General features: G+C 42.0%; 2 protein-coding genes across 6 annotated transcripts in view; both read left to right on the forward strand.

Moving 5' to 3' along the window:
• The first annotated feature begins 507 nt into the window (after positions 1-507).
• sec14l7 (SEC14-like lipid binding 7) lies at positions 508-12,287 on the forward strand. Of its 4 annotated transcripts, XM_023826351.2 has the most exons (12): positions 592-823; positions 2,382-2,457; positions 6,475-6,518; positions 7,318-7,380; positions 7,537-7,725; positions 7,883-7,978; positions 8,417-8,477; positions 9,607-9,690; positions 9,800-9,906; positions 10,795-10,934; positions 11,114-11,283; positions 11,490-12,287. In XM_023826351.2, the coding sequence occupies exons 1-12, from the start codon at positions 770-772 to the stop codon at positions 11,639-11,641; spliced, it is 1,236 nt and encodes a 411-aa protein (XP_023682119.1). In that variant the 5' UTR covers positions 592-769; the 3' UTR covers positions 11,642-12,287. The 4 variants fall into 4 exon arrangements, 3 of the variants coding, with proteins under 3 accessions (XP_023682119.1, XP_023682121.1, XP_023682122.1); XR_002840010.2 differs by lacking the exon at positions 11,490-12,287 and having other exon boundaries at positions 508-823; positions 10,795-11,012; positions 11,114-11,251; XM_023826353.2 differs by lacking the exon at positions 2,382-2,457 and having other exon boundaries at positions 704-823.
• A 5,766-nt stretch (positions 12,288-18,053) lies between these two features.
• The window catches only part of cnnm4a (cyclin and CBS domain divalent metal cation transport mediator 4a), a 21,412-nt gene continuing 14,410 nt past the window's right edge, over positions 18,054-25,055 (forward strand). For both annotated transcript variants that reach the window (XM_023826475.2, XM_023826476.2), the window contains exons 1-2: positions 18,054-19,476; positions 24,920-25,055. The exon at positions 24,920-25,055 is cut by the window's right edge and continues 8 nt beyond it. In XM_023826475.2, the coding sequence (XP_023682243.2) occupies positions 18,087-19,476; positions 24,920-25,055 (1,526 nt within the window). In that variant the 5' untranslated portion in view covers positions 18,054-18,086. The remainder of the gene's footprint in view (positions 19,477-24,919) is intronic.

A 25,055-nucleotide genomic window follows, 5' to 3' on the forward strand; every position in this document is an offset into this window, starting at 1 on the left:
GTTCATCTATTTTAATTGTTTTTAGAAGTCCTTTATTTTCTGGTATCGGTATGCCGTTTGTTATACGGAGTCTGTCTTCATCAAAAATGCACAGAGGAAAACATTAAAATGGTTATAATGATTGCTGTACATTCTATTGGAATTTTCCTTTCTCCGTAAAGTTATCTATGGTAAATGTGTCTTGAGAGCGCCTGGTGGATGCAGTTGACACGCACTAGATCAGAGTGTAATTAATGTTTTATGGTTTCACTGTTGATATGGGTCTATTCAATGGGGTCTCTGCTGCCCTCTTTCTGGTTGCTGCATATGACTAACGTGAAATTGTTAGCTTGCCGGGTTGTTAATTGTTCCCCTATAGCCGATGTTATTGCTCTCGTTTGGTACAGTCACATTCTCTTTGATTATCTTATAGTTATTATTATTATTATTATTATTTAATAATTTTACAGTTAATTGTATCATTTTTGGGGAGTGGAACAAGAAGAGGGGCCTACGATTAGTGTAGCCTAGGGGTCTGTTAACATGTTAATCGGCCACTGGACGTTTTGATATAGACCAACAGGAGTGTTGTATGACTTGCATGCGCATTTTCTGGGACTGACCTGCCTGTTGCGAAGGCCGCCGCCGGTATGTACACGCGGTCTAATTGGCCGTTTAGGGGGGGGGCGTTGCTTTGGGTGGCAGGTTCCGGTCGCTGAGGAGGGACAGCAGGTTTCGGCACCTGCCGGTTCGCGCCGCATCCAGTACGCGGTCCGGGTCCGGGAGCAAAATGAGCGGCCGTGTGGGTGATCTGAGCCCGAAGCAATCCGAAGCCCTGCAGCAGGTGAGTTCCTTAGCTTCGCTTTGGTTTAGTCGCTGCTCTGCTTTGTTGCCCTAACACATAGCCTATATCTATTTACCTCCGAGGTGGAAATCTTGTATGGGGTATTAAGGGATTAAAAGAAGAGCATTGTTATATGCAGTTGATGTTTTCTAACTTTTGACGTACGAATGATTCGTTTATTTTTTTTTGCCAACAAATCGATAAATATAGTTCGATGTTTTGGCAATGTTTTAAAAATAACTTATCAATTCTAGATTAAATAAATGCTGATCATTTTTGTTGCTGGAACTTTATCGAATATTTTGATATTAGATTTCTCTGCAATTTTTTATTTTTCTATATAATATATTATTTTGCTTATCTTGACAATAACTAAATTGTCTTATCTCCAAAAAAGTGAAAGATAAAGTTGTCTAACGGTTATTTCGACAAGGGCATTGTCGGAAAATGGGTTATTTAAAAAAAAAAAAAAAAAGCAGGTACTCTTATTGTATTAATTATAACTTACAAGCTAACAGACCATCTCACGGAACTCTCCGTTGCACCGGTAAGTTACAAAAGGTCTTTCTGTAGACCCATGCCATTCCATTTTATCGCATTGCAAACAGCCGTATCCCACTTGTGTGGAAAAAAATGCCAGACCTCCGACTGTTTTTCATTCCACTCCTTCCCTCTGCCTTTTTTCTCTTTTAATCAATATGCTCTATGTATCGCCATTTCCAATCCTTAAGAATGCAGAATGAAAACTGACATCTCTGTAATTCTCCAATTTGCCGAAGTATTCATGTTTTTATTCGAAACAGGAATTTATAGAAATGACCGAATATATGATGCAGCACCGCTTTAAAGTTCCTGGATTTGCTTTAAAAGTATGTTTGCTGTTATTCACTTTAACAATCCATTGGGAATTAGAACAAATATGTGTTTCTGATTAGATGTGACAATGTGTTACAGTACATGTATTTTGAAATCATGCTTATTCAAAAAAAAAAAAGATGTATATTACATTATAATGATGACAAATCATATAGCCGGGCCTGTAAAAAAAATCTATATTTTAACAAGACAATATTTAATTAATTAAGTGGATGTTCACTGTGGCCTGGTCAAAGTTCAAAATCCCACAAGAACAAATATTTCCAAATATTTGTCTTATAGGGGTTAGAAAGACAGAAAATCTTATAGGTTCATGTGAGTTTCTGTGTGTGTATTTTGGGCAGAGGGTCAATGTTAGACTTTTCAGTTGGGATGCTTGATCTTTGGAATAAATTGGTTGTGCCCACATGCAGAGACGTGGTGCTGGTACCATCGTTAAGGTGTTCTGTTCACAATGCCACTGGTAAAGCTACTACCATAGCACCTACACAAAAACTAAAGCGTAGATCATGAAAAGACTAGCTGTCTCCTGTTTAAATACCATCCAGGTACTGAAAACTGTGAGCATCTAGGCATGGTATTAGTCTATAGTTATTCATCATAAATCCACTCCTTCATAGCTCTCATGAACTATTTCTTTATGTTTTCATCTCACTGTATTTGATGTTATTTTTACTTCTAGTTGCGAGAGAGAATCCAGGATATTTTGCCACAACTTCCAGCCCAGCATGACCATTTCCTGCTTCGCTGGCTCAGAGGTGACAGTATTAACAGCTGATTTGGAATCCCCCGATATTAAGATTTAATTCATCGCAATTCATTCCTTAGTTGTTTCTGAAAACTTGTAATTTGGAGAGAAGCTGTACCTTGCTTTTGATTTACATACATTTCTTTCATTTTATGCTTTGAACAATTTGCACAAAAGCAACCTACGGCTGTTCGTAACTTGAAATGTTCGTAAGTCGTTATTCAACAACATTTAAAGGGTTTACGCAAGTACAGATAACTAGGATGCTGGGAGTTCGCACGCTACGCTGCTGCGCGGCGGGAGTAGCGGCCAGAAGGCGTACTAGGCGGGATTGGTGCGCAGGAAAAGAAATTGATGTTGCGGACAGGAAACAGGAGCCCAGTGAACACAACTTGGACTTACAGTCCTCTTCATTCGTATGTCTGAAAGTTCGTAAGTTGAAAGTTCGCAAGTAGAGGAGCATCTGTAATTTATTGTGTGAGTCTTTCCTACTGTCTGACTTTATTACGTCTGTAACAATTCTCAGTACCCCTACACAGAATTTAGAAACATCAGTAACACTTTACTTGATAGGGCACAAATACTTGGTAATAACTCATTTACTACTGAAGTACAAATCATGAACATATATAGTCGCTACTTCATAAAAGATGTCATGATTCATTAATTCATTAAACATCTATTTTACTTGTGTTATTCATGATTTATTCCTTCTGCAGTTCCTTCAGTAGATCACAAAGGTTTTCAGAATTAATATATAGCTAACTCCTTTCTTTTGTAAATTTCTTACATTCTTATGTTCTTGTAGTAATTATAATTGATACATAGTAACTGTGTGATAAAACATGAGTCATGATTCATTAATGATGAATTAACATGTGATCAGTATGTGACTAAGACTTAGTTTGTGGTTAATTATTAATACATATTCATTACATAATTATTTGTGCCTCGTCGAATGCCTTGTTACCAAACACGGTTTTAGGAAAAGTAGCGCCAGCGATGACTAGGATTATACACATCTCACACAACACTTTTTAACTGTTTGTGTGTATCGCCTGCTGCTTTGTAATATTTGTGATATTTAAACACACAGGCTTTGTAATTAAAACTCAAACAAATCCCCCTGTTTCTTCAAGAACTTATCAGAATATCATCCAGCAATCACAGCTGTCTTTTATCTGTAAATTTTCTGGCAAGTTGTATACAGTGCTGCCGTAGGATGACGATTCCAAGGGCCCCGGATTGACAGAGGCCCTAAAAAATTTGGAAAATAACTGGATTAGTCTGGACTGAGGGGCCCAATATGATGTGCCTTCATGGGGCCCAAAATCTTCAGCAGTGCCCCTGGTTGTATATACATAGATTTTTACTCCAACCTCCAGCCATACTTAATGATTATATTACCTTTTATACAAAGTAACAAGCATTTTGGAACAGCAGTTAATTTAGTGAATTTGAATAACTTAGTAGTGCTGTGTATGAGGAAATATCTGTACAAACACAACCTTAGACACCATTTATGAAACACCGTACCACAGATGTTGACATGAATCTGTAAGGAGTCCATTGCAGATTTTCACTTTTAAAAGTTACTTCCATTATATACTTGTGATGCTATCCATTCTGATAGAAATGAAATAACAGCACACAAGCTATTAGTCTGTTAATCCAGCAACAGTGTATTATTACTGTTGAATATGAGCAGAGCTCATATAAGTATGTAATGGAAACAGAGTAGGAAAACATCATAATTCCGTATATTTACATAGATGAACACGGACAATTCTGATAGTAACTGGCTTCACCAGTAATGAAGCATAATTGGCTGGGAAAACTTTTGTACATCCAGAAAACCTGTTTATCAAAGTCAACAATGCTGCAAAAATCTGTCTGCAGAATATTTAGTTGGGCACATCTCTTGGAATCAGATCAGTCAATATGTTTTGACAGGATGGACTTTATACCATTGGCATATGTGACTTATTCTGAAGTCAGTGACCTGTCTTTGTGATAAGAATGTCAAAGTTAAACATATAGATGAAAAGCAGTGGGCCAATGCAATTTGAAACTGACGACTTCTCCTCTAATTAGCAACCCTGAGTTATTTCTGTGGTAATCAAGAATAAGGTTAACACATTAAAGATTCTTTTGTGAAAAAGATTCCCCATTGTGTGTTATGTGATTATGATGGTAGTTATAATGTTCCTCTTTAATGGCCTATTGTGTAAAAACAATTGCAGTTGTGAACCCAAAATGTTTGTGTTCTTACATTGTTATAGTAAGGTAAGCAGGGTGCTGTTGAACTTATTTGTGTCATCGCTTGAACAACCAGTTCCTAATGTGGCCGAACTCTAGTGCACAAATGACCTTGAATGTTCATAGATCCCAGCTAATAGGGAAGTCGCTTTGTCTCTGTCCTGTTTTGACAGCAGCACTAAGGGCTCAAAGAGTGGCATTACATCAGACAGGTTTGTTTAGCTGACGCTGTTCCAAAGTATTGTACGCTCTGTACCTTTTTATATATGCAGATTTTTAATGAGAGTATTGTATGACTCCTATAATATGAGCCAGCAAAATTTAGGGTTCTATTTCTACGATGGGATCTAAATAGTGGTTCTATCTGCTGAAAAAGGCAGTCGTGTGCATTCTGCATTCTGATTATTATTTTTCCAGATTATTGCAAAGAGCACACTATTACAAAACCAAAACTGTTAAATCAAGAAGCTATTCCAGATTTGCTTGGTGCTAATACACTGATTTGATTTCACTTCCTGAGACGTGACTATTGGATTCATTCTGATTTATGTAAAATTTCTTAGGGTGATGATACATGGGGCAACTTTCTGAGCAATGTTGCCGGCAACGGGCAACCAGATAAGACACAGGGCAACCAATCAAGACAACAGACAGTCGGCAACAGCAGGTAGCATTTTGTTAAAAAAATTAGATGTCTGAATTACAGCCTTAACAGATAAAGTTGGGTGTCTGTTGGCATTTTGAGCATAAAATTAGGCAAATTCCCTGTTTGAAGTTTACACAAGACAACACACTGGCGAAAAAGCTATAAGGAGACACTCCATGGTCACTGAGAAGCTGCCATTTTTGTTGAATTTTTCTGAAGCCCCAAGTCGGTCTTGTGATCGGCTGCTAGTGTCACGAAGCGAGCGGGGGCTCGGACCAGGGAAACAGGGGAAGGAGTCGGGAAGTCGGGTAACAAGGGATTTATTCGGAGAACAATACGGAACAGCAAGGCACACGGGGCACGACGGGCAGCGACGTTAATGACAGCACTGGAGAAACATACTCTAACGTGGACTTAAATACACAGGAATAGTGAAGACTCGAAACAGTTGATGACACGGGGATTCCACACGAGGTTAACGAGGGGGCGTGGCACACGGGAGGAGCAGCACGAGTGGGGCGTGACGTCTAGCATCGTGATTCAAAGATCTCAAAACATTGCAGACTGTCTGAGATCAAAATGGTCCACATAGAAATTTGCTGCCCATTCTGAATGACAAAGTGGCCAAGCGTCATCACTTAGCAATATCACCAGACAACATTGCTCAAAATGTTGCCTTGTGCATCATCACCTTTAGGGACTCATTATCTACAACTGGATTCCATCCTTGCTTTTTTTAAACTATGCTGAAATTTTCCCAGAAGTCTGAATTTGCGTGCTGCTCTTGTAGTGAATGATGTAGTCAACAGTCCACACCATGAGATCAACTGCCATTCCTTCCAGTCTGCTTGCATGTGTGTATATTTCAACTGATAACCAACAGAGCAAGTTAAAGGTTATATGGGTATGTTTTGGTTATAAAAGGGGTCCTGTGCCTTCAGCTCAAGCTGCTTATAACAATTTCTGTTAATGTTACAATTGTACATTACATGCTCATTTTTAGGGTAGCTTAGCATTAGAATTGAAGCTAAGTAGAAATTTATGTCTTACCATTGGAAACATTTCTACTGAAACTAACACTTCCATCAAAATGAATGATTTTTCACTGATATTCTTTTTCAGCCAGATCCTTCAGTGTGTCAAAGGCAGAAGCCATGCTTCGAAAGGTAAAGAAATAGGTCCTTGTTTTTTAAAAACCTCCAGTCAATTGCCTAGTTATGGTCCTTTGAGTTGTCTGTTGAAAACAGCTCCACGGTGTTTCTTAAGTAGCCCAATATTAATTTTGTTACCATTTTAATTCGGCTTAAACGCATTTCACTGTGTTACATGCCTGTACTGCTACTTGCCAGCAGTGACTGCAGAGTATATAAATCTGATAACAGTGTCTGAAAAAGTGCTGTATTCATCAGAGAAATCTTAGATCTTTACATTGGCTAATGTTAGTAGAACCGCGTCTGAATTCCTATGAAATGGCTTTTAGATATCTTTGATGTATAGATTTGATATCTATGTCAAATAACAATTTTTAGGTGTACCTTTTCCTTTTGGGGAAATAGTAGTAAAAATCACAGTACGCTTATACATGTAGCATTTAGTTACAATTCTATTTACTTTATTTATACCTAGGTGACCACATTGGTAATACAAATAATGTCTTACAATGTTAATGACACAGAAACAGAAAATCATGATACCTTTGCATGTGAAGTGACGGTATTTTGAGAAAACAGAAGAAGCAATCTGAAATATGGATATGTATTTTAATACTGCTTTTAACCGATAAACTCAGTACTGGGTCCAGAACAAAATCACTAAGGGTGTAACTGAAATGACTGAAGTGCCTGCAAGTGTATCAGACTGACTGACTTACACCTGAAGGTGTACAACATTAAAATGAGGCTGCTATGCACCGTTAGGCACCCTTGTAAACCCAGGTCTGAATAAACTGTTTCCAATTTTATTTAGCATGTGGAATTCCGGAAACGCATGAAGGTGGACACCATAACTACCGCCTGGCAGCCACCAGAGGTACTTTGTTAAACTACTGAAATGATCATATTATTATCTATATTGAAGCTTCTGAACAGGTAAGGTTCAAGTTTAAAGTTTGTTTTGTCATATACACAGTCATACACTGTACCACTGTGCAGTGAAATGCCCCATGTATAATGTCCCATATTCCAGGTGATTGAACAGTATCTGGCAGGGGGAATGTGCGGCTATGACAGAGAGGGAAGCCCCATCTGGTATGATGTCATCGGCCCACTGGACCCCAAAGGCCTCCTCCTCTCTGCCAGTAAACAGGATTTTCTAAGATATAAGATACGAAACACAGAGATGCTTCGAATGGAATGTGAGAAGCAATCCAAGGCGGTATGTCAATATTTGAGGTGCCATCAGGGGTCAGCCTGTTAAGATAACTTTCTGCGACATATAGATGTGACACCAGCCACCCACCCACTCTTAGTTATATGTCAGGAATATTAACCTAACCTGACTATAATTCACTTTCCATCTCATAACCTTTCAGCTGGGAAAGAATGTGGAGTCAATTACCTTGATTTATGACTGCGAGGGTCTAGGCCTTAAACACCTGTGGAAACCTGCAATCGAAGCCTACGGAGAGGTACTCAGTCCTAGCAGCACACGGTCTCAGTCCTAGCAGCACACGGTCTCAGTCCTAGCAGCACACGGTCACAGTCCTAGCAGCACAGTCTTTGTGACCTAGAATGGGAAGGAGTGTCTCAAAAGTGAAATTATCACCTCAGCATGTATGTGTTGGCCATCCTCTGCTTAATGAAAATAGGTTTAAAGAAAATGTCTCTGTACCTTAAGAATTTTTTTGCATTTAGGCTTCGAAGTCCCCCAAAACAATCATATAACTGTATTATATGCAAATTTTTAGAATGTGTTTAAATTCATACTGATACTTGACCTTGAAGGTGAGAGATTCACGCAAAAATCATTCCTGGTGCCCAGCTTGTGGCCCAGCCCCTCGAGCACCACGTCCTGGTCCCTTCGTGAGTCATTTATGAGGATTTATGATGTTTCTGATGTGCTGAAGGTGCTCACCATGTTTGAGGAGAACTACCCCGAAGGACTCAAGAGATTGTTTCTCATAAAAGGTAAATCAGAATTCATTCATTTTCACTAAGGTTCCTTAATTCATGCTGCTAATGTATTTAAAAAGTTGATTAAGGGATGTCTGAGCCTTGGGATTGTTCAGTAGTTGCTCAGTGGTTTAACACACAGGGTTTGAATGAATTGGTTTCTCTAAATTACTGTGCTTCCAGTGATAGGATTAACTCAAGGCCAACCGCAACACCATGTTCCTACATTATTTAGGGAACCTCATCAACACATGTGTTAGATGTGATATATGTAAGTGTGGCTGTGTGTGCGTATGTCTGTGTTACACTGTGGGGACCAGACTGTCCCACTATATGATAATTTAGCTTTTTCGGTCAGTTTAGGTAAACCAAACTTCACTGAAGTTGCATGTTTTTGAACAGTGGAAGTGAACTGGAGAATCTCCCAGAAAGCCACGCCCACACATGTAAACGCCACACACAGAGCGGCGCTATGAGACAACAGCGCCACCTAGCGCAATGGGCTAGCACCATGTACGATATTAATATCGACATGCAAATATCACATCACAAGGAGCGCGATAGTCTGCTGGGTTCAAAACACTGATAAGTTGCGCTAAAACATTTTTACTGAGTCACTGGAAACAAAACCTAGCAAGCTTTGCAATTTTTATGATAGTTCCTTTTTAAAATTCTCTAGTGTGTATATATATATATGTGTGTGTGTGTGTCTGCATGTGTGTGTGCATGTGTGTGTGTCTGTGTGTGTCTGTGTGTGTGTGTCTGCGTGTGTCTGTGTGTGTCTGTGTGAGCGGGTTTACCTATCCTTATGGGGACACAATGTCCCCATAACGTGATAAACATCAGTTTTTTAAACTCTATTTTATAAAAATCGGTGACTGCTGTGAAAAAACTAAAAATGCAAAAACTCTTGTATTTTGTTTGGTTACTTATGGTTAGGACAGGGTAGGGGTTAAGGTTGTCATAGTTAGTGTTAGCATTTTTCCCATTGGAATGAATGAGCAGTCCCCATAAGGATATGTTTACCCTACTGTACATGTGCGAGTGTGTGTGTGTGTGTCTGTGTGTGTGTGTGTGTGTGTGTGTGTGTGTGTGTGTGTGTGTATGCGCCATGGACCAGCTGTATCTCCCATTTCCCCCACAGCTCCGAAGCTCTTCCCTGTCGCCTACAACCTTGTGAAGCATTTGCTGTGTGAGGACACCCGTCAAAAGGTCAATATCCTGGGCGGTAAGTGTGTAACTCAAGGCCTTAAATCCAGGTAAATATGCTTGTTGTTTTTGGAAGGGGGGAGGGGGCTTTGTATTTATACCCTCCGCCCTTATCTATCTCCCTGCAGATGAATGGCCAGAGGTTTTACGGGAACACATTGACCCTGACCAGCTGCCGGTGGCATACGGGGGCAATCTCACCGACCCTGATGGGGACCCCAGGTGCAGGACCAAGGTGAGCATTTCAGGATGGAGGACAGTGGCTGCTATGCAGAGCTGAAGGCTATTGTTTCAAAAATCTCTTCTGTGGGGACAGTGGTGTCATGAGAGTGTGTCTGGCAGTAACAGTCCAAGTCTCTGGTACATACGCACTTGCTCCGGATAGAAAATCCCTTTTTTAAAAGTTACTATTGCCAATTAATTCCAAACTACAACCCAGCTGCCCAGAACCGAACTATTTCGGACGTAGTTGCTCAGTGGTTTAACACACAGGGTTTGAATGAATTGGTTTCTCTAAATTACTGTGCTTCCAGTGATAGGATTAACTCAAGGCCAACCGCAACACCATGTTCATACATTATTTAGGGAACCTCATCAACACATGTGTTAGATGTGATATATGTAAGTGTGGCAGTGCCGCACCCATCCCGCAACCAGCCCCCCCAGGCTGGACAGCCCAGGTACAGCCGTGCAGCGCGGATACCTCAGCACCACATTCGTTTGAGTGGAATGGAACGGCGTGACGTTTTTCTTCCCGGTGACTGCAGTGCCAATCCTGCCACCAACCCCCAAATTTTCCCTGTAAGTTAGAGGACCTCCTTACAGTCCTTGATGTAGATTAACATCATGCCCAGGATGAAGCAATTGCAGGTTAAGGGCCTTGCTCAAGGTCCCAACTGAGTAGGATCACTTCTGGCATTCACAGGATTTGAACCAGCAACCTTCCAATTGCCTCCCTTGCCTCAGAGCCACCACTCCTCCCATAATAGAGGCATGGGTTCAGATCCCACTTCTGATACCCATAACTCACTGTATAAAATCCATTTGGATACAGGATATGTGAAGTATCCAATCAAAGCCGTTTCAGACCCTGTATTCCTAACTATGACCTTTTTGCTTCTAGATTAAGTATGGAGGAGTTGTGCCAAAGTCATACTACAAGCAGGACTGCGTCAAAGTGCAGTACGACCAGAGCATTACCATCAGCCGTGGATCCTCCCATCAACTAGAATATGAGATCCTCTTCCCAGGAAGCGTGCTGCGGTAACTGGCTTCCAGGGCGACTCCTGTTTTGGGGGAATGTTTCTCGTACCAAGCAGACCGAAGGGGGGAAGCCTTCAGGTCCAGAGAAAATGGCTTTTCATCTAATGTTTTTGGGGTTAGTTCCAAATGTGCTGGAAGGACAGTCGGATGAACTCACCTTATCCATGGTGTCCACCTAGGTGGCAATTCATGAGCGAGGGTGCAGACGTTGGCTTCGGGGTCTTCATGAAAACCAAGGTGGGCGAGAGACAGCGGGCGAGTGAGATGACAGAAGTGCTGCCTAGTCAGCGATACAACGCCCACCTGGTACCGGAGGACGGGTCCCTCACCTGTGCCGGCGCCGGTGTCTGTGAGTGAAGGGAGGGGCAGTGTGGCTTAGCTTAGGAGACAATCTCCGGTTTCTTTATGGTCTCAGATCTGTTATTCGGTAGAACCCAGTCAGAGAACAAAATCAAAGAAATTATTCAATTCATCAATACAAATTAGTGGAAACTAGAATTATTGAATGATTTTGTGCAAGTTGTCTGAAGGGGACTGAGCCTGATTTCTCTGCAGATGTGCTGCGATTCGACAACACCTACAGCGTCATCCTGTCCAAGAAGGTCAGCTTCTCAGTGGAGGTTCTGTTGCCTGACAGCCAGTCACAGTCATCTAAGAGTAAAAATGGGGCTGATCAGAACACAGAACTGGGCACAAACGGAAAATAGCAGCAAAAGACAACTGCAGTAGAAAGGTCTGCTTATCCTCCGAGTTTATGCTGCTTAAATCATGAAGGTGGCTTCATTTTAAGTGCAAAGCTTCCAGGTTTAAAGCTGAGACACAGATTAATATAAGCTGGAAAGAAGAAAAAGGCAAACTTGGAAAGAGGATTTAATTGTTTTTATGAATTAAATATCCATACAAAGAGCTCCAGGTTTGTGGATTATAGTTTTTCTTCAGGGTTCATTTGGTAAATTCTGCCAGTAATAATTAAAGCTATAACCAGTTGTATCAATGGGAGGCAACAAACATCTGTATTTTAATGCAGTACTCTCTGCTTAGTTGATCTTTTAAAAAAATATTTGATATTACTCATTTAAATATTTAATATGTAACTAAAAACAAGGGCTCTGGGTCAGATTATGAATTTTTTAAAATTTTCAATAACTGAAGTAGAATTAGCCTAGAGAAGCCAAACTGGGCAGTCTGAAGTCACCTGTATAAAACTGACATCTGAAGCATAAAGATTTGTTTTCTAATAAGTAGAGCTGGTAGCCTCACTGGTAGCCTCACTGTTAGCCTCACTGGTAGCCTCACTGGTAGCCTCGCTGTTAGCCTCACTGGTAGCCTCACTGTTAGCCTCACTGTTAGCCTCACTGGTAGCCTCGCTGTTAGCCTCACTGGTAGCCTCGCTGTTAGCCTCACTGGTAGCCTCACTGTTAGCCTCACTGGTAGCCTCACTGTTAGCCTCGCTGTTAGCCTCACTGTTAGCCTCACTGGTAGCCTCACTGTTAGACTTGCTGTTGGCCTCACTGGTGACCTAACTGGTAACCTCACTGTTAGCCTCGCTGGTAGCCTTGCGATCACATTACACCAGCAAACCAACTCCTACCACAGAGCATTAGAGAAGCTGCTAACACAATATTACACAATGATGAGCTAGTTAGCTAAAACTCAGATGAGCATCATCCATTTTGACTGAAGACACATTTCTTACAAGCATGTGTAGTTATTGGTTGAGTGTTGATGCATATAATAATTTACTACATCTGATTAAGGTTGAATTTAACCAAATATTCGCTCATTTCAGCAACCTCCAAATGCTTTGCATCCTCATTTATACGCTGGTCTATTCTCCTTATCATTACTTTTATTCATTTAAAAAGATCCTTTTTGAATTGTATACCCTGGAAAAAATAACTAAGTGACTGACATGATGTAAGAACTGCTGTGTATTATCTGCATTGAACAACCGATCATGATTTTACTGTTGATTTATCCAAGAGTTTAACATTAGTTACTGTATCTGAAATGTATTTCATGATTAATTATTTAGCCTTACACTTTAGTTTCTATAGTTGTAACAAAGTTTCATTGTGTCACACAGAGTATGTTTTATGCCATTTTAGATCCACTGTGTGATGTTTTAAGTAATTCTTCACTACATGCAATATTAAAGCAATGGATAATTTTATAATAACAGCAACAAAGAAGCCTCGTTAATGAAATATGTTTAACAAACACTGTAATATCTGTAATTTGTTTATTATATACAGTACATGTCTTGGGCCCGGCAGCCAACGCTAACCCTTCCTTAGGAAATGTGGTGCCACCTTTCATTCAGGATTTTAAGTGTAAATAGATCCCTTCAGTGGACTTGAGCATTTAGAAAAGGAAAGTCCACAAAGCTTCTCTTATGAATGTCAGCATGGGAGATCAAGGACTGTCCACTTGTTTGCTTATGAACAACTTACGTATTTTCTAAATTACCGAAGCCTACTCATCACATGACATACTTGCCTCGCAAATTTGCCTTATGCTGTCAATGATACAACATTAAATATGCAGCCTAAAAATATATTTGATTTGTAGATATCACATTTGCCTTTCCTAAAAATTACAATAAAAAAAAAACAAAAACAAACACAGATATAATTCCCTTCCTTGTCCCCATAGCTTTCGGGATGTAAGTTCTAGGGCCAGACTAGTGTGGTAGAAAAATTATAACACAGAGAGGCACTTAGAATAAAAGTCTGGACCTCTTAGTTTGGTGAGTAAAGAAAATCTCTTTTATTCCAGCAAGTTCAGCAAAGCGCTCCCATCACACTCTGGCCCTTGGTACCAAATCATCCCCAGCCCACAGAGCATAACAGACCCAATATGCCTCCCCTCCCGGGCCTACTAATGTCCAATTTTACTTCCACACTAGCAGTTCCTGTCTTAGCCGTATGGTAAAGCTGATACAGATTAACAATTGGTAAGTAATATGTTTCCAGACCCCTGTTTTAGTGATTTGCAGTAAAAAGGTATTTGTGTATGTGTGTGAGGTTTATATTACTTTGTGGGGACCAAATGTCTGGGTAGGGATTCAGGTCGTCATGGTAGAATTAGAATTTGTCCCCTATAGGAATGAATGGCGAGTCCCCACAAAGATATAATTACAAACCTGTGTGTGTGTGTGTGTGTGTGTGTGTGTGTGTGTGTGTGTGTGCATATCTGTCCATCTCCTCATGCTTATCCAGTACATTGTAGCAGGAGGGTGGAAGCTGAACCCATGCACAGCCACAGGAACACCCAGGCCACATGCACACACAGAACGGGCAATTTACTGATCGTACTACACGTTTTGGACTGTGTATGAAAACCTGAGTATACCCAGAGGAAACACTACAAGATGAGGAGAACACACAAATGTACATAGAGTAAACATGGAGTAAGGGTGAAATTTTGAGCCTTTAACTCTGGGAGTGCGAGACAGTGGTTGCTCTGTATATACAATCTCTCTGCTTCTCCTGGTGAGAGACGTGGGGCAGCATGCTTCCATTGAAGGATACAATCCCTCCAAAGTGTCTTCCCTGGGACCTCTGCCCTGTGGGGCACTGGGTTCCACCCAGGGGTTGTCCTTAGGACACCTGACACACCTCAAACTGAGCAAATGGCTCGCAGTAGCAGCCCCAGTACGCCACGTTCCTGTAGCCCCTCCCACAGTATCCAGCTGGTCACGCAGAGCTGGTCACGCAGAGCTGGTCACGCAGAGCTGGTCACGCAGCCTCCGCCTTCTCCTACTCTGCAAAGTACATGCAGGCTTTGTTCTCAGCTGTGTGAAGGAGAAGACGTGATCCATTTTACCTTGATCAGGCTGGAATTCATCTTATTTCTGAATCTTAGGTTCAAGCATCAGGCAGAGGCTCCCTAATAGCCTGATATAGGCTTTCCCAAGCAGACTGGGAACTGTGATTCCCCCGATAGCTGGAACATTCCATCAGCTCCCCCTTTTTAAAAATATGGACTGGTCCAGAGGCACTTTGCATGCCTTCCATGCAACATTGAGGGGGTGCATGATTCACATCACCACAACAACATACAGTGCTTTCACCATCTCTGGATGGATTTCATCTCTCCCTTCTACAGAGGCCACTGGTCACCATAGCAACTTCAGCCGCAGAGACAGAGTTTGATCCATCAGCAGTTTCCAGGACTGCCTCCAGAGAAGAGGGCATAAACATTGGATTAAGTAGTTCTTCCAATGCTCAAAAATACCTTCAGAGTTCAGCCCCAGACCAGCTGAACACGAGGTCTTGCCTCCCCCTCCTCATGCACTAGTTTGGCAAAACATTTTTGGGGTCATCCGATAGTTTTTTTGGCCTCCACAGCCACCTTCGCTTCCTTCCTGGCCTCTCAGGACCCTCCAGGCGTCACTCTAGACAGGAATTTCCCTAAAGGCCTCGACAGCATCCTTCACTATTTCTGCCCACTAGCAGGTCCTACAGTTACTGCTATAAAAGTCACCATCTGCTTCCTGGCCATAGTTGCATTTTCGAACATAGATGCTATAAAACCATGGGACTGAGATAACAGAAAGTCGTACAGATGTTGAACTTTACCTACTTCATGAACAGCATGTAACTACATCCTTGGTTGGACACCATTATATCAGCCACATAATTGCTGGCTTTTGCCCTTGTTGTTGATGAAGAGTTGTCCTTTAAGAACATAAGAAATTTACAAACGAGAGGAGGTCATTCAGCCCATCAAGCTCGTTTGGGGAGAACTTAACTAATAGCTCAGAGTTGTTAAAATCTTATCTAGCTCTGATTTAAAGGAACCCAGGGTTTTAGCTTCCACTACACTAGCAGGAAGACTGTTCCATACTCTAACTACACGCTGTGTAAAGAAGTGCTTCCTCAAATTTGTTTTAAAATGTTCTCCCGCTAATTTCCACTTATGGCCACGAGTTCTAGTATTTAGACTAATATTGAAATAGTCATTTGGCTGAACAGCATCCAGACCCGTTAGAATCTTATAGACCTGAATCATATCCCCCCTTAGTCTCCTTTGCTCAAGGCTAAACAGATTCAGTTCCGCTAACCTCTCCTCATAAGACATTCCTCTAAGACCAGGAATCATTCTCGTAGCTCTTCTTTGCACCTTTTCTAAAGCAGCAATGTCCTTTTAGAGGTATGGTGACCAAACCTGCACACAGTATTCTACCTTGTTGGATGCTCCCAAGAATTGCCTCAAAGAAAAAAAAAACAGTTTTCAGGATATCTTCACAAACATCTCAGCGTACCAGGGGTTTCAATCTCTGGAGGATCCTTCTTCATTCAATGCAAAAGATCTACGAAGTATTTCTTATCTTTCTTACTCTGTTCTGAATGCCAGAATACGCTGATGTAGAACCACATCGATAACCACCTCTCAAGGTACAGTAATCGATGAACTGCCCCAAAAAGGAATGTGACTGATTATAAAATGAAACGCAACATTTTTAAAATTTATAATCGATGATTAAACTTCCTGTCTGTAACACATATGCATGTAATCGTCTCATTGCATGGTCATAACTTACATGCCGGATTGCTTTTCTGCTTGCAATGTCAGCTATTAAGATTTTGCAACATGACGCCATTTCCTTTTTGAACACAAGAGGGAGCTCTTAGATAGACGGTGATAGATACATTGCAGCAATAACAAATGCAAATAGCCAACGTAATGACTCAAAATTCATAATTGACACATTTGGACCATATTGTGGATACCAAACATATATATATATATATATATACTTCATACATTTTTATTTTTATTGCCTGATGTGTCGCCACACAGTCAGTAACCGCAATATTAATAACACATCTGGTATATGTATGTAGTATAAATAATGAACGTCGTCAAAATGCTGCATTACACGTAGCTGAAATAATATTTTGGTGACTACAGACCTATAAATTTCACCAGGACAGATGTAACCCTAACCCACCATTCACTATTCTTTACCTATGGGACAGTGCTTCCTTTTTCCCTAGTGTGCGATTGCTTTATCACACGCTCCACTAGGTATTATGATTATCAATATTTAGCAGGAGGGCGTCAGCAGCACACAGGCCCCTCCCCTATCCGTGCGTCATAGCCTTGCGGGCACTTGACACAGCAGAGCCCATTGACGGGCGGCACTCTTCCAAGGAGCCCTGCGGCTCAGCGGATCTCCAGCTCAGCGGGTTGTGCCCCTTTACATAACTGCTGCTCCTAATCCCAGTCTCAGCTGCAACTGAGAAACGCAGTCCGATGCTAAGGATTTCAGATTTCACGCTATCCTTTCCGAATAGGCGCCACGATTTAAAAAATGCACACCATCTACAACTGTGTAGAAAACTGGCAAATGTTTAATGAAACGTTAAATAAATGTGATATATATATATATATATATATATATATATATATATATATATATATATATATATATATATATATAGAGAGAGAGAGAGAGAGAGAGAGAGAGAGAATGAGTTGTGTGTGTGTGTGTGTATATATATATACACATACATATACTATATTTCGGGCAATCCTATCCGCAAAGGGCCAATGCGTATGACGCAGGGTTTGGGATCATTTTTAGGTCAGCTGTTCAAACCCAGATGTGAGGAGTCCGCAGCCAATCAGTCCTCTACCTGGTGCTCTAATTAGGACGTCACCCGACGGCCCTATCTGCATAGGATTGCCCACCCTTGCTGTATCTGATAGGGATACGGAGCTCTTTTGTAAATTCGCTGTTAACGCCTTAAACAAGCAGGTGCCAATTCCTTTGCTTAACTTCTTATCATGAAACATTTGACATTTTTCTTTTCTTTCGGACCCTTTACTACCTTGCTACTTAATCATTCTACTTCCATTAGTGTGTAAAAATCTGTGGTGTTGTAGATTATTCGGAGAGAATATATATATATTATATATATATATTGTATGTCAGGCCTGTACATAGTGGAAGTACGTTAAATAATCAATGTATGTATGTGATTGTGAAACTTTTACTCTTGATACTGTAATTAAGTGGGATCCGCAAGGCTACCAACTGTTTTCGGTGGGTTGTACCAGAGTTATTATGATAATAAGGGGGCAGCTCCCGGGAAATGAGTAGATGACGTTATCTGCCCGTTCCCGGAGAGTGAAACAAACATGGCGACAGAGTGCAGTGGACAGGGGTATATTCTAACTTTAGTGGTTTTCTTCTGGACCGTTGTTGTCGGACGACCGGAGGCAGCAGTGACGGGCGTGAGCAGCAGTCGCGTCTTGGGTATGAGGCTGGAGAGGAGCGACAAGCCGGCGACCACCACCGATGACGGTGTCATCCAGGTAACCGAGCAGAGCAGCGTCCAGCTCAGGTTTTACGGGGTGCAGATGAACTCTGGCACCTGGTCACAGATCAGGTTCATGGAGCGCGGGGACCGGGATGGCGGCGCCGGCGATGACAGCTCCAACAGGACTTGCTCTGATTTCACCAAAGACTTCAGCATCAGCAATTACATGAACGTCAGCAGTGAGGGCACGTCGGGGCTGCTCGCCGTAGACATCAAACCGCTCCGCAAGAGCGAACCGGCGAAGGACTACAGCCTGTGCGTCAGACGGAGTCCGGAAGACAAGTGGTACCTGCTGGGGGATAACGACGGCAGACTCCGCGTGGTGGAGGAGAAGAAGTCGCTCCTACCGCTTTGGCTGCAGGTGATGCTCATAATGTGTCTGCTGGTGCTGTCCGGTATGTTCAGTGGACTTAACCTCGGGCTCATGGCTCTGGACCCCATGGAGCTGCGCATCGTGCAGAGCTGCGGCACTGAGAAGGAGAAGAGGGATGCTCGCAAGATCGAGCCCATCCGCAGGAAAGGGAACTACCTGCTCTGCTCGCTCCTGCTGGGAAACGTGCTGGTCAACACCACGCTCACCATCCTGCTGGACGATCTGATCGGCTCCGGCCTCGGCGCCGTGGTCGCCTCCACCATTGGCATCGTTATCTTCGGCGAGATCGTGCCGCAGGCGCTGTGCTCTCGCCACGGGCTGGCGGTGGGGGCCAACACCATCCTGGTGACCAAGTTCTTCATGTTCCTCACCTTCCCCCTGTCCTATCCGGTTAGCAAGTTGCTGGACTGCGTGCTCGGCAAAGAGATAGGCACCGTGTATAATCGGGAGAAGCTGGTGGAGATGCTAAAGGTGACAGAGCCGTACAATGACTTGGTAAAAGAGGAGCTGAACATGATCCAGGGCGCCCTGGAGCTTCGGACCAAGACGGTGGAGGACATCATGACCCCGCTGAGCAACTGCTTCATGATAAACACCGATACTGTTTTAGATTTCAACACCATGTCGGAGATCATGGAAAGCGGGTACACGCGGATCCCGGTCTATGACGACGAGCGCTCCAACATCGTTGATATCCTCTATGTCAAAGATCTAGCTTTCGTCGATCCAGACGATTGCACGACACTAAAGACCATAACCAAGTTCTACAACCACCCTGTCCACTTCGTTTTCCACGACACTAAGCTGGATGCCATGCTGGAGGAGTTCAAGAAAGGTTAGTGTTTCTCCCGTGAATCTGGGGGCGTGAGCTGGAGAGTAGATACGATCCCAGGTTTGCGCAGGATTGTCCCCCCTGGCGCTCTTCACCACCAACTTCTACTTCGCCTCGGACGATGAGCCCCGAATCGGCGCCGGCGGTCCGGATGAAGGCGGTCGCCTAAATCACTTAATTTATTATCCGATACGGGGATAGAGTCTATAATTTTTTAATGCTATTGCATTTAAATGAAAGAAATGCGCAGCTTACGAAATGAACACAGTAATATTAATAGTATGCATGGCGTATTCCTGGTGTTACTGACTATCCGTGTCTGTAATAGCGCCGCAAAGTCTGCTCACTTACGATGATATTATGGTGAATATCGATGCTTTACGCGGCAAGACGTCTTTGGTTAGGGTCACGAACATCGGGGGGCTGAGGTCTCCACAGATTTAGGGGGAAGCATGATTAATGGGGGGTTTACTACCACCACCACCCCCCATCCTCCCCGTAATTTGCAACCCATGCAAACGACAAAATAAGCGTGGAAGTACAAATCGCTTAAGGAATCACAGATTTTTCGTAAGTTTTCGCTGTTCTTTACAGAGAACATTTTGTATTCCTGGTGTTACTGACTATCCGTGCGTAGTTTTTCTTCTACTGTCTAGTTGAAGAAATGGGGAAAGCGCTAGATATAGGCCTATGAATTTAGTAAACCACGAGGAATGGAAGATAATTGCAGCCCCCTTGATAGGGAGTTTGCAGACGGCTCCCCCCCCCCATACGTAGTGTGCAGAGGTGCCCTCCTTTAGAGACTGTGCATAGCGGTGCCTCCCCCATAGGGAGTGTGCATACGAATGCCCCCCCATGGGGAGTATGCATCGGGGTACCCACCATCCTCCATAGGGAGTGTGCGAGGGGTGCCACCCCCTTAGAGACTGTGCATAGGGGTGTCCCCCCATAGGGAGTGTGCATCGCCCCCCCCCCCCCCCCAGGCATGCTGAAAGATACGCAAAATCTAAGGACCCAGAGCCAGAGAGATGTGTCACGTTTTGCAAGGATTTTGCTCATAGCCTTTGTACCTAAAGCCAAGAGTTTTACTTTAAGACGTTGATGGATTTTGAAGAGTTCAAGCTGCTATGTAAGTGAACATTACCTGGAAGTGTATATTTTGATTTGATGAATTAAATCCTATGTGGATTGAAATAAAATTACATAATTTTGCACAAATTATCCGAATTGCCCAAAGTGTCAGTAACATTGGTTACAAATTCCACTCTTTTGAAGGTAACTTTATACTCATTAAAATAAATTAATTGCATGTGTTTGGGAGGGAAACTATGACATGAATCATAGTCAAATGTTAAGTTTCAAACTTTAAATGAACATCGTCTTCACAACAAATAGACATGCAGGTGCCCTAATGACCTCCGGTCTTCACACAGAGCCGATAATTAGAAGGAACAGGAATCATTAGCGTGTGTCTCCCTGTAGTGCCTCCCCAGGGCTGCTGACCCGACTCCATCCCTCCCCTGAGTCCGTCCACAAAGTCACCTCCTCTACGGCTGGTTTCCATTTAAGCTTCAGAACAAACACGTTTTGTTTGTGGATTATTTTTCTCCTCTCAGTTTTCCAGAAGAAAAGAATGTTATGTTTTCTGAAGTTTTTGCCTGATAGTGGCGAAATTTTTAAAACTGTATCAGATTTTGTTGTGTTTGGGGGGGGGGGGGGTGGACAGTGTCCATGAGTATCGTTTAAAAGATTAAAATCTCCATATTATTACCAATCACAGGTAATATTTCTAAGGTCCCTCATGCATCTATTTCTGCAAACGACAGACTGAAGTGCTGTATGGTTTAGCTGAGTAATGTTTCATCCTGGGGACCAATAGGGTTGCTTTACCTATTTAAAGTGTAAACTATTTGACGGCCTCCTAAACCACACCATGTTTTTCTCAGGCCAAATTTGACTGCTGCTGCTGCCTTGCTATTTACAGTGAACTGGCATTCTTAAGTTATGGTTTTTCCCTCAAGAGCGGTATGGGGTTGCAGTGGCTGGCACTATGGCCTTGATATTGCTGGGACTGGGGTTCAAGTCCCTTCCCTGGCTCTGCATGTGTGGAGTTCACATATCCTCCCTGTGTTGTCATGGGGTTTCCTTTAGGTTCTCTGATTTTCCCCAACAGTCCTGTAGGGAGCCCTGACCCTGCAGTGCTGGTATCTCACAAGCTTTCTATCCTAACTGACAAGTTACTATCTGCCTGAGATCAGGTGTGGTGCATCGGAGACCAAGTCGGATAGAAAACCTACTGGATGCTGGCAATCCACCAAGTGTTAATGTGAATTACAGTTGCCAAATTGTCCAAAGGTGTGAATGGTGTGTCTGTGTGTGTCTGTGTCTGTGTCTGTGTGTGTCTGTGTCTGTGTCTGTGTCTGTGTGTGTCTGTGTCTGTGTCTGTGTGTGTCTGTGTGGTGATGGGTTGGTGCCCATAGGCTCCAGACCTCAGCGACCCTCAATTGGACAAGCGGGTATGGAAACTGGAAGGATGGATGGCTTTTTCTGTCTTTCCCATTGTGTAGTGGAAATCTGCAAAGATTAGTGTCTTCTCTGTAAATCAGCATTTATCTGATCTCATTGTACACATACTTTTCATTATCTTAGTCTGTCAATGTTTAGCCTTAAAAAATGGCATTGACTCTTTGTAACTGCACAGGCCAGGAAACATTGTGATGTGCAGTTAGCCAGAGTGTGCGTTCATCCAAAGTTTAACATCTGTACAATACTTGCCAAACATTAACAGTATTATATGGTGCATCTGTAAGGCAAATAAGTTACAAATTTCTTGCAAAATAAATGTTTCGCATTCCAACGCAACCAGGATGCTCAGGGGTAGAATTTAGGGTCTGTCCATGTTAGCCAGAAAACATGCAATTGCTTGTGATAAAATGGCTCATACACAGATTAGCCATGACATTAAAGTCACTGACAGGTTTGGGTCGGAGCATCTCCAAATCGGCAGTTCAAACAAATTTAATCTACAGACATCTCATAACTTATGGGGCTTTTCCACTGGCACCAAGAGCTGAGTCGTAAAAAAGTGGAGCGTGCCGTTATCCGATGTGTAATTATGCAAATTCAACATACAAAATTGTACTGCTCCTATTGTACTACTTAAAAATGCAGATCCCCATTTCAGTGTCTTCTGCTTAATTTCACTTTTTGGCTGTAAGAGACAATAAAACGTAGCGTAGATGATGGATCACAGCTCACCACAAGGTGACTTTACCACACAGATTAAGAAATGAGTTGTTAAAATTACTTACAGGCTTTGGTGTTGGTTCACTGCTACGGTAAAAGTGACAATAAATTACGGTAATTCTCCTTGATCTGCTCCATAATGTCCTGTCTGAAAGTTTGGCCTTTAAGGTTTTGATACAGGAAGAGAGAACAATGTTTTGGCCACCAGGGGATAAAGTCGGACTCTTCTGTAGGCTGATAGGGCTACACACTGTAGTTTCAGCTGAGGTAAATGCTGGTAGCATTTATTCACTATTTACCCATTAGCCTGACAGTAACACAAGTGTGGGCTAAAGAGTATGTGTTTGAATACACAGACACACGCAAACAGCAAAGAGTGTAAGGATGTGACTACCCTGTTTGTGACTTGGGTGCTATTATTAGAGTTAAACCCTTTGCTTGCAATGCCATGCTGCTCTGATGACGTCGTCTCCCTGAACCCAAGGCTGCATCCAATGGGATGAACAGAGACTGGATTACTTTTGGCTTCCATATCGCTAAGAATAACTGGTTTACAGAACATGTATTACTGTAGTCAGCAAGAGCTCCTGCAGCATGCCTACGTTTTGGTAGTTCTGTCCAGTATTGGATGGTTTCTTGTCTGTATGTGTAGCCAGTGATGGTGTGTGGCTCTGTGCCTATGATCAGAAGGTTGCTTTTTCAAGTCCCATGGCTGGTGGAGTGATGCTAACATAACCCAACGATTCTCACAGACTTGGACCCAAGGTCATTAATACCTTCATGGACTGACTGATTCTCGCATATAAGATGCTCTGGACAAAAGCTGTTTAATAAATGTAATGTACTTGGGCTTCATGCCTTGCTTATGAGGAGATGTGTAATTTCCATTTCTATGATCACTACACGAGTAGCTCATCTCATGGAAATTGTGAATTATGTATTTCAACCATTCTTCCAATACAACACCAGAGGAATTTGGCTTATCATAAACTTGTATGTAATCATCTCTGTCATACAAGTACTGCCTTCCACAAGCTTTTAGAAAGGCAGCTTGTTAAGGAAGCTTCATGGATAGGATGGTGAATGACCAGTGGGACCATAAAGCCCACAAAGCTGATATTAGTACATCCATGTTCAGAAGGTTCTGAAATTTCAGCAGAAATCAGGCAGGATCTGGAGCCAAGTCGGACCATGAGCAGTTCTAATTCCATTTCCATGGAAAACCTACAAGTGTATCTGGTCAAAAAATGTCAGACAAAATATTATGCGAAACAGCACCACCCTCAGGTTGATAAAGGGAACTTCAATGAAGTAAAACATTTTGCCTCACTAAGTAAAAATTTCTCATCACCTTCTACTTAGCACTTGATTGGATAGTTATGGAATATGGCATGTTTTTAAACCCATCCAGTTTGGATTGATGCACATTTAACCAATCACAGTGTCCAGCCATCAACCAAAATAAATTCACTTGTTCACCAATATTCTTTGTTGATATGTGGACAAAGAATCGGTATATACCCTAAGTGAAAGAGGGAAGAGTTAAAAATACTTTGATTTGTAAATACTGCTCTTGTTGATTGTAACTATTCCTGTGTATATACTGTAAATAAGAACGTTCGTTTTTTTTTTTGTTCAGCTTTTGTAGTGCAAAAGAACATGTCGGTGTACTCGTGCAATGAAATATTTTGGAAAATGTGAGGATTACAGATGTTTTTTTCTGCAACGACAATGTATTTGTATAACAATTTTATTTCAGAAAAGAGGTGCATTTGTTGAAAACTTAAAAACTTATTTTAAAAAGAATCTGTCAGCATAATTTTCTGAGCATCAGCTCACCACAGTAATAATTACATAGTTGAAGGCTTGAGATACTTAATAGTGCTACATTTGATTGAAATTTCCAAACAATGGAAAATTACCACAGTGTAATGAATATATTAATATTTATTATAATATTTGTCATGCATCCATCCATTTTCCATACCCACTTGTCCTGTAATAACTAATAACTAATATATACTGTATGAAGTTATACAGTAAGTGTAGGGTTTGTCTCACTAAAAATATTCATCAGCAACCACTATGAGAGATATATAATCCTGGTTTTTATTTGTAATTTAAATAATTGTTATTTTAAAAAGGTTTCATAAAAGTTCCAATGTTTGTAGTCTGTATATTTGTCCTCAACCTGTTTCAGGAAAATCCCACCTGGCCATCGTGCAAAAGGTGAACAATGAGGGTGAGGGTGACCCCTTCTATGAGGTGCTGGGCCTGGTCACGCTGGAGGACGTCATCGAGGAGATCATCAAGTCGGAGATCCTGGACGAATCGGA

This window comes from Paramormyrops kingsleyae, chromosome 7 (assembly GCF_048594095.1).
Source record: "Paramormyrops kingsleyae isolate MSU_618 chromosome 7, PKINGS_0.4, whole genome shotgun sequence".
In the NCBI taxonomy this organism is placed as follows: domain Eukaryota; kingdom Metazoa; phylum Chordata; class Actinopteri; order Osteoglossiformes; family Mormyridae; genus Paramormyrops; species Paramormyrops kingsleyae.

Bases quoted from the DNA above. Each gene is read 5' to 3' on its own strand.
- sec14l7 (XM_023826351.2), top strand. From the start codon at position 770: ATGAGCGGCCGTGTGGGTGATCTGAGCCCGAAGCAATCCGAAGCCCTG. The intron at 9,907-10,794 runs GTGAGCATTTCA...TTTTGCTTCTAG, and splicing joins ACCCCAGGTGCAGGACCAAG to ATTAAGTATGGAGGAGTTGT. The intron at 10,935-11,113 runs GTAACTGGCTTC...GTGTCCACCTAG, and splicing joins TTCCCAGGAAGCGTGCTGCG to GTGGCAATTCATGAGCGAGG.